Source organism: Montipora capricornis, chromosome 4 (genome assembly GCF_036669925.1).
Source record: "Montipora capricornis isolate CH-2021 chromosome 4, ASM3666992v2, whole genome shotgun sequence".
Classification (NCBI taxonomy): Eukaryota; Metazoa; Cnidaria; class Anthozoa; order Scleractinia; family Acroporidae; genus Montipora; species Montipora capricornis.
In genome coordinates this window covers 2,106,140-2,116,139 of record NC_090886.1, presented here as the reverse complement: position 1 = coordinate 2,116,139, position 10,000 = coordinate 2,106,140, and the positions used below count along the sequence as shown (strand labels likewise).

The 10,000-nt window shown below is 42.9% G+C and overlaps 1 protein-coding gene across 1 annotated transcript; it reads right to left on the bottom strand.

Annotated features, from left to right (window-relative positions):
• Positions 1-30: 30 nt before the first annotated feature.
• On the bottom strand, positions 31-789 carry LOC138045144 (F-box only protein 36-like). The gene has a single exon (XM_068891544.1). It carries the CDS (start codon positions 766-768, stop codon positions 154-156), a length of 615 nt encoding a protein of 204 aa, XP_068747645.1. The 5' UTR covers positions 769-789; the 3' UTR covers positions 31-153.
• Positions 790-10,000: the final 9,211 nt, after the last annotated feature.

Here is a 10,000-nt window from a genome sequence, read left to right as displayed (position 1 = left end):
CAGAATTCAAGTGTAATACGACACCTGGGTTCACATCATTTACCGTTTTGAGAAGTTTAATATCATGTCTATCTTTTAGAGGTCTTTCCCCCTCTGGCCATAACAAACAATTTCCTCCGACAACAAAGGGCACTGCTAACTTTGCAGTATGACTCAAAATGCGTGACCGTTGGTCTGTGTAACAAATGTTTGTGGAATCTTCTGTTCCATTGGGGCCGCTTTCTTTTTCAACTCGGCGCTATTCTTCCCCTTTCGACGTCTCATTTGAACTTGTAGCTGTAGTTTGTTCGTATAAAACACCTTTTTCCAGCCCAATTCCTGAGCAAGCTCCTTAGTTTCTTGCGTAACGGTGTCGCAGTGACTGACGAAAATCCTCTCCCACAACTCGTCACTTGCACAAACTTTACGAAGTGACCTGCAAACCGACCCGAGTCTAGCAATATCCACAAGATCAAGAAATCCAGCAATACGAATGAGGATGTTTTGTGGTAGACGGGCTAGCCAATCTTTGCATACAATGCCGTGAACGAGACGTAGCGTTTCTGACCCAAATATACGGCTGATCTCTGTCTGAAACATGGTGTCTTCATCAAACTCTTCAAGTGGAACCTTTCGTTGGCTGGGAGGAATATATCGTTGGTCTTTTCTGACAGAAATTCTCCAAGTTCTTAAAATGACCTGACTGTCGGTTACTAACAGCTGATGGAAGTCCTTGCTGGGTGATGGAGCTTGGCCTGTCTTCTCGAACTGGATCGTGCCTAAATTCATCTTTCTTGCTTCTGTGTGAACTGTGTCAACAACCATGCAAAAAGAGGAAGACTGGATCTTTATTCGTTACCATAGTTACATGGAACACTCGAAATAGTTTACGGCGCGTGCCCGAAGGAGGGCCGTACACATTTCGGTAAGAACTGCATGCTAGCACGCATATAGAGCACTATATACGTTTTTACCATATATAGTAACGACATGTACTCACCTACAATCACATTCACTTGTACGCACTTTCCTTCACTTGTACGCACTCACCTTCACTTTTATGCACTTTCCTTCACTTGTACGCACTCACCTTCACTTTCATGCACTTTCCTTCACTTGAACGCACTCACCTTCACTTTCATGCACTTCCCTTCACTTGTACGCACTCACCTTCAGGTTTGTGCACTAACCTTCACTTGTACGCACTCACCTTCACTTTCATGCACTTCCCTTCACTTTTACGCACTCACCTTCACTTTCATGCACTTCCCTTCACTTGTACGCACTCACCTTCACTTTCATGCACTTCCCTTCACTTGTACGCACTCACTTTCACTTTCATGCACTTCCCTTCACTTGTACGCACTCACCTTCACTTTTGTGCACTAACCTTCACTTGTACGCACTCACCTTCACTTTTATGTACTTACCTTCACTTGTACGCACTCACCTTCACTTTTATGCACTAACCTTCACTTGAAAGCACTCACCTTCACTTTTGTGCACTTACCTTCACTTGTACGCACTCACCTTCACTTTCATGCACTTCCCTTCACTTGTATGCACTCACCTTCACTTGAACGCACTCACCTTCACTTTTATGCACTAACCTTCACTTGAACGCACTCACCTTCACTTTTATGCACTTTCCTTCACTTGTACGCACTCACCTTCACTTTCATGCACTTTCCTTCACTTGTACGCACTCACCTTCACTTTCATGCATTTTCCTTCACTTGTACGCACTCACCTTCACTTTTATGCACTAACCTTCACTTGAACGCACTCACCTTCACTTTTATGCACTTACCTTCACTTGTATCCACTCACCTTCCCTTGCATGCACTTACATTCACTTGTATCCACTCACCTTTACTTGCATACACTTCCCTTCGCTTTTATGCACTTACCTTCACTTGAACGCACTCACCTTCATTTGTATGCACTTACCTTCACTTGAACGCACTCACCTTCACTTTTATGCACTTGCCTTCACTTGAACGCACTCACCTTCACTTTTATGCACTTACCTTCACTTGAACGCACTCACCTTCACTTTCATGCACTTCCCTTCACTTTTACGCACTCACCTTCACTTTCATGCACTTCCCTTCACTTGTACGCACTCACCTTCACTTTCATGCACTTCCCTTCACTTGTACGCACTCACCTTCACTTTCATGCACTTCCCTTCACTTGTACGCACTCACCTTCACTTTTGTGCACTAACCTTCACTTGTACGCACTCACCTTCACTTTTATGTACTTACCTTCACTTGTACGCACTCACCTTCACTTTTATGCACTAACCTTCACTTAAAAGCACTCACCTTCACTTTTGTGCACTTACCTTCACTTGTACGCACTCACCTTCACTTTCATGCACTTCCCTTCACTTGTATGCACTCACCTTCACTTGAAGGCACTCACCTTCACTTTTATGCACTTACCTTCACTTGAACGCACTCACCTTCACTTTCATGCACTTCCCTTCACTTTTACGCACTCACCTTCACTTTCATGCTCTTCCCTTCACTTGTACGCACTCACCTTCACTTTCATGCACTTCCCTTCACTTGTACGCACTCACCTTCACTTTTGTGCACTAACCTTCACTTGTACGCACTCACCTTCACTTTTATGTACTTACCTTCACTTGTACGCACTCACCTTCACTTTTATGCACTAACATTCACTTGAAAGCACTCACCTTCACTTTTGTGCACTTACCTTCACTTGTACGCACTCACCTTCACTTTCATGCACTTCCCTTCACTTGTATGCACTCACCTTCACTTGAACGCACTCACCTTCACTTTTATGCACTAACCTTCACTTGAACGCACTCACCTTCACTTTTATGCACTTACCTTCACTTGTATCCACTCACCTTCCCTTGCATGCACTTACATTCACTTGTATCCACTCACCTTCACTTGCATACACTTCCCTTCGCTTTTATGCACTTACCTTCACTTGAACGCACTCACCTTCATTTGTATGCACTTACCTTCACTTGAACGCACTCACCTTCACTTTTATGCACTTACCTTCACTTGAACGCACTCACCTTCACTTTTACGCACTTCACTTGCACGCACTCACCTTCACTGGTACGCACTCACCTTCACTTGTATGCACTTTCCTTCACTTTTATGAACTTTCCTTCACTTGAACGCAATCACCTTTACTCGTATGCACTCACCTTCACTTGTATGCGCTTTCCTTCACTTGTACGCACTCACCTTCACTTGCACGCACTCACCTTCACTTCCCTGCACTTCCCTTCACTTGCACGCACTCACCTTCACTTTTATGCATTTACATTCACTTGTATGCACTCACCTTCACTTGCCTGCACTTCCCTTCACTTGTATGCACTCGCCTTCACTTGTAAGCACTCACCTTCACTTGCTCGCATTCACCTTCATTTGTATGCACTTACATTCACTTGTATGCACTCACCTTCACTTGCCTGCACTTCCCTTCACTTGCACGCACTCAGCTTCAATTGCACGCACTCATCTTCACTTGTATACACTCACCTTCGCTTTTATGCACTTACCTTCACTTTTGCGCACTTTCCTTCACTTACACGCACTCACCTTTACTTGTACGCACTCACCTTCACCTGTATGCACTTTCATTCACTTGTACGCACTCACCTTCACTTTTATGCACTTACCTTCACTTGTACGCACTCACCTTCACTTTCATGCACTTTCCTTCACTTGTACGCACTCACCTTCACTTTCATGCACTTCCCTTCACTTGTACGCACTCACCTTCAGGTTTGTGCACTAACCTTCACTTGTACGCACTCACCTTCACTTTCATGCACTTCCCTTCACTTTTACGCACTCACCTTCACTTTCATGCACTTCCCTTCACTTTTACGCACTCACCTTCACTTTCATGCACTTCCCTTCACTTGTACGCACTCACCTTCACTTTTATGCACTAACCTTCACTTGAAAGCACTCACCTTCACTTTTGTGCACTTACCTTCACTTGTACGCACTCACCTTCACTTTCATGCACTTCCCTTCACTTGTATGCACTCACCTTCACTTGAACGCACTCACCTTCACTTTTATGCACTAACCTTCACTTGAACGCACTCACTTTCACTTTTATGCACTTTCCTTCACTTTTACGCACTCACCTTCACTGGTACGCACTCACCTTCACTTGTATGCACTTTCCTTCACTTTTATGAACTTTCCTTCACTTGAACGCACTCACCTTTACTCGTATGCACTCACCTTCACTTGTATGCGCTTTCCTTCACTTTTACGCACTCACCTTCACTGGTACGCACTCACCTTCACTTGTATGCACTTTCCTTCACTTTTATGAACTTTCCTTCACTTGAACGCACTCACCTTTACTCGTATGCACTTCCCTTCACTTGTATGCACTCACCTTCACTTGAACGCACTCACCTTCACTTTTATGCACTAACCTTCACTTGAACGCACTCACTTTCACTTTTATGCACTTTCCTTCACTTTTACGCACTCACCTTCACTGGTACGCACTCACCTTCACTTGTATGCACTTTCCTTCACTTTTATGAACTTTCCTTCACTTGAACGCACTCACCTTTACTCGTATGCACTCACCTTCACTTCCGTGCACTTCCCTTCACTTGCACGCACTCACCTTCACGTTTATGCATTTACATTCACTTGTATGCACTCACCTTCACTTGCCTGCACTTTACTTCACTTGTATGCACTCGCCTTCACTTGTACGCACTCACCTTCACTTGCTCGCATTTACCTTCATTTGTATGCACTTACATTCACTTGTATGCACTCACCTTCACTTGCCTGTACTTCCCTTCACTTGAACGCACTCACCTTCACTTGCACGCACTAACCTTCACTTGTACGCACTCCCCTTCACTTGTACGCACTCGCCTTCACTTGTACGCACTCCCCTTCACTTGTACGCACTCGCCTTCACTTGTACGCACTCACTTTCACTTGTATACACTCACCTTCGCTTTTATGCACTTACCTTCACTTTTACGCACTTTGCTTCACTTACACGCACTCACCTTCACTTGTATGCACTCGCCTTCACTTGCATGCACTTTCATTCACTTGTATGCACTCACCTTCACTTTTATGCACTCACCTTCACTTGTATGCACTTATCTTCACTTAAACGCACTCACCTTCACTTGCATGCACTTATGTTCACTGGTATCCACTTCCCTTCACTTGCATGCACTTATATTCACTTGTATGCACTCACCTTCACTTGCCTGCACTTCCCTTGACTTGTACATACTTACCTTCACTTGTATGCACTCTCCTGCACTTGTACGCACTCACCTTCACTTGTATTTACTCACCTTCACTTTTATGCACTTACCTTCACTTTTACGCACTTGCCTTTACTTGTACGCACTCACCTTCACCTGTACGCACTCACCTTCACTTGAACGGACTCATCTTCACTTTTATGCACTTACGTTCACTTGTATCCACTCACCTTCACTTTAACGCACTTTCCTTCACTTGAACGCACTCACCTTCACTTGCATTACTTCCCTTCACTTGTATGCACTCACCTTCACTTGTATGCACTTACGTTTGCTTGTATGCACTGACCTTCACTTTTATGCACTTACCTTCACTTGTACGCACTCCCCTTCACTTGTACGCACTCACCTTCACTTGTATGCACTCACCTTCACTTGTACGCATTTACCTTCACTTTTATGCACTCAACCGTCACTTGTATGCACTCACGTTAACTTGTACGCACTCACCTTCACTTGTATTTACTCACCTTCACTTGTATGCGTTTACATTCACTTGTACGCACCCACCTGCACTTCCCTTCACTTATATGCACTTACATTCACTTGTATGCGCTCACTTTCACTTGTATGCACTCACCTGCACTTGTATGCACTTATATTCACTTGTACGCACTCACTTTCACTTGTACGCACTCACCTTCACTAGTATGCACTCATCTTCACTTGTATGCAGTCAAGTTCACTTGTATGCACTCACTTTCACTTGTACGCACTCAACTTCAGTTTTTCGCACTCACCTGCGCTTTTGTGCACTGATCTTCACTTGATGCACTCACCTTCCCTTGCAATTCAAAAATATTTGCTCCATAGTATTGGCCTGTACGAAAGTAACTGCCCACTTAAAGGTTGTTACTTTTCGTAAAATATACCTTAACTACAATAAGACACCGTAAGATGTGACGTTTCAAGCATTACTTTCGATCTACGTAGAAGGCGATTTGAAAGAGTATTTAACGTAACAGAAGTAACGGAAACAAGGGAACAACCATTACTCTAATCACGCTTTAGAGTACCATCATTTGGGGCCATTTATGCATATGTAGGCAGTGTGCTTTCCTCTTTGTCTGAAATCAATGCCAGAACGATTTATAATCCATTATTCAGCCACAGTTTGGGGTGGTATAAATAATCCATTAATTGAAAAACTCCCAAAACACCGAGGTCGAGCTGCATGCTAGGGTCAGAACAAAATGTAGTTATGAAGACTGTTCTTCAGCATCTTTTCCTCCACTTAGGTGGGAAAATTTGATATCCAACCGAAAAAAAGGACAAAGCAGGGTAGGATTTTATAGATTGTGCTAGCATAATTTTGAGCATAATTTTAGCATAATTTGACTTGTTTGCCATGGTTTTTAAAGAGCACAATGCAAACTCTGAAAATGATAATCAAGATATATCAGTAGATCGACATGTTATTTAGAGAATGGGTGAAATAAAGCTCTTAAAAGCCCAAATCGATGAATAACTGAATTTTACCAGACATATAAGTGATCTGTGCTCCAAGGCCAGTCAAATAGGAGGGGTCTTTGTGCAGCTACGTTATTTGATACCTTGTGATTTTGAACTGTCTCTTTATAAGTAATCGATTCTGCCCCATCTGGCCTATTGCCATATAGTCTGGAACTTTTACAATGCATCGGATCGGAGAAAGCTCCAGCGGATTCAGGAACGAGGGCTTAGAGCGGTGTACCAAACAAGATCAGCGTCCTATCAATAACTTGCTAGACCGCGCTAAACTACCAACGTTGTACAATTGTCATTCAACCGCTGCGACCACTAACCTTGTTGTTCTAGTATTTTTTAATCCACAGATTTCTAACAGGAGACCCTAGACGACGATGCCAAGCTTGAAGAAACTCACCAAGGAGCTACGCCAGGAAATCGTAAGTTATCTTTTTCTTTTCCCACACTTAGCAGTAACTTAGCTTTCCGTTTAGCCACTCTCATTTTCGCCAAAACTAGGTTTTGTAGTCACATCAACTTCATCGGCCGTTGCCTCAATTCTAAAGTCATTCCTAAAGGTTTTCGCTCGAACTTTCATCCGGCTACATTCTCTCACTCAAATCAGTATCTTCACCAAATTCGATGTGCGCAAAATTCTTTTTCACGTAATATTATGAGGATCACAATTAGAGCTATGTGCCAAAAACGAATCGCACTTGACAAACAAATTCTTCATTGTCGCTCCGAACTTTCCAAAATCTGTCCAGCAATTTTAGTACAATCGATTCGCGCTAAAATCCGACAACTTAATTCTGGACTGTTTGACCATTTACACCAAACCAAGACTCTAAAACTTCAACAATTAATAGGTCCGCAAATTACCGACGACACTACATTGCATAGCCATAATACCGTAATTACAATTCCAGAAAATCTTCCGCTTACTGACTCAGAGAAATCTGTTCTCAGTAAGGGCCTAAATTTTGTCCCTATTACCAAACGCACCAACGAATTTTCTATTAAGCAAGATGTCGAAAAATTCCTTCGCCGCGTTCAGTTAAAAGCCTTTTTTCACGACAAAGAGCATGATTCGGACACTTCTAATAAAGATATTTTTGAAACACTTCTAGTTCGCAAATCCAAATGGACTCCCCCAGAGGGACAATTTGCCTCTTTAGATTTTTTCACCAAAAAATGCCGTCACGACATTCACAAACTTAAATTCAATCGCAACACTAAATTTTCCAACCTTTCCTCGGAAGAGTGGGCGGCGCTTAAAAATCTTAGTAAACGCAACGACATAGTTGTCAAATCGGCCGACAAAGGCGGCGCGGTAGTTGTTTGGCGGTCCGACCTTTACCAAAAAGAAGCTTTGCGGCAACTTTCGGATATCTCGTTTTATGCCAAAATCCCTAAAGATCTCACTTCCAACAATCAAAAACTTGTCAAAGACACCATTCAAAATCTTATAGTTAATCAAGAATTACCGGACACTGCCACTAATCTCATCATCAACACCCCTAGAACTTCGTGCATTTACTTCTTGCCTAAAATTCACAAACCCAACAACCCAGGTCGCCCTATCGTTTCTGCCTGTAGTTGCCCCACCGAGCTCATTTCTAGCTACTTAGACAGGATTATGACGCCTATCGTCAAATCTTTGCCATCATACATTAAAGACAGTACACACGCACTACAAATTTTCCGCGATTTCAATTTCTCCGGCCAAGACAAACTTATTTTCACCATGGACATTACATCTCTATACACAGTAATTCCTAATAGCGAAGGTCTTCAAGCACTTAAACACTTTTTCGATCAACGCACTGTCAAAGAACCTAGCTCGGAAACGCTCCTCCGCCTTGCCGAACTAGTTTTAACGCTTAATTGTTTTTCATTCGCCGGCAACTATTACAAACAAATTAATGGTGTAGCGATGGGCACAAGAATGGGACCTAGCTATGCCAATCTTTTTGTAGGATATGTTGAACACCAATTTTTTAGTCAGTACAACGGCCCCAAACCTGAACTCTACGGCCGTTACATCGACGACTGCATCGGCGCTATTTCATCCAGCAGAGAAGAACTCGATCAATTTATAACCTCCGTCAACTCTTTTCATCCGGCTCTTAAATATACCTGGGAAATTTCGGAAACTTCATTGGCTTTTCTAGATATCAACGTTTCTATTAGAGGCAACGTGCTATGTACTAGTGTGCACTACAAACCTACTGATTCACACAGTTATTTGTTGTATTCATCGTCACATCCATCACATGTCAAGAACTCCATCCCTTATTCTCAATTTCTTAGACTTCGACGTCTATGTAGTGATGACTCCGATTTTTCCAGCAAATCAGAGGAGATGTGCCAGTTCTTCGAAAAACGTGGCTATCCTGTCTCTGTGGTCAAAGCGGGCCATCATCGCGCCCAACAATTTGATCGACAGTCATCACTACAAACGTCACAAAAAGATAAGAATGACAGAATTCCATTCACCCTCACTTTCCATCCTCATAATCACGCAGTCAAAAGCATCATTCTTGGTAATTTTAAATTACTCCAAAATGATCCCGAGACTGGTAGAATCTTTTCGAAACATCCACTTATTTCATACAAACGCGACAAAAACGTAGGCAACTTGTTAGTTAGAAGCTAGCTCAAAACTAACGAGTAACCCGGCACTTTCAAATGTGCGCGCTCACGATGCAAAACTTGTCTTTTCATTGTTAATACTAGCAAGATATCGGGACCTAAGCGATCTGTTAAGATCACCGATCGTTTCACATGTACCTCCGCAAATGTCATTTATTGCATAACCTGCACGTTATGCAATAAATTATACATTGGTGAGACAGGTAGACGACTAGGTGACCGATTCCGCGAACACCTTCGCGATGTTGAGAAGAATGACAAGGATGCATCCAAGCCAGTCGCTCGCCATTTCAATCTGCCTAACCACTCCAAAAAACACATGGCTATCTGCGGCCTTTCCCTACATCTAGGTACGACGGAAAGCCGCAAGAATCTGGAACAAAAATTCATCTTTCAAATCGGCACCCTTAATCCCCACGGTATTAACGAACGCTTTTCATTTAACTAATATATTCCTATTTTTCACGTTGCCATGTTACCACCAATAGCGTAGCTCCTACTCTACTATAAAAACTACACGTAACCCATAATCCCTCGATTCGCTCTGACGAAGGGCTAACGCTCGAAACGTCAGCTTTTAGAATC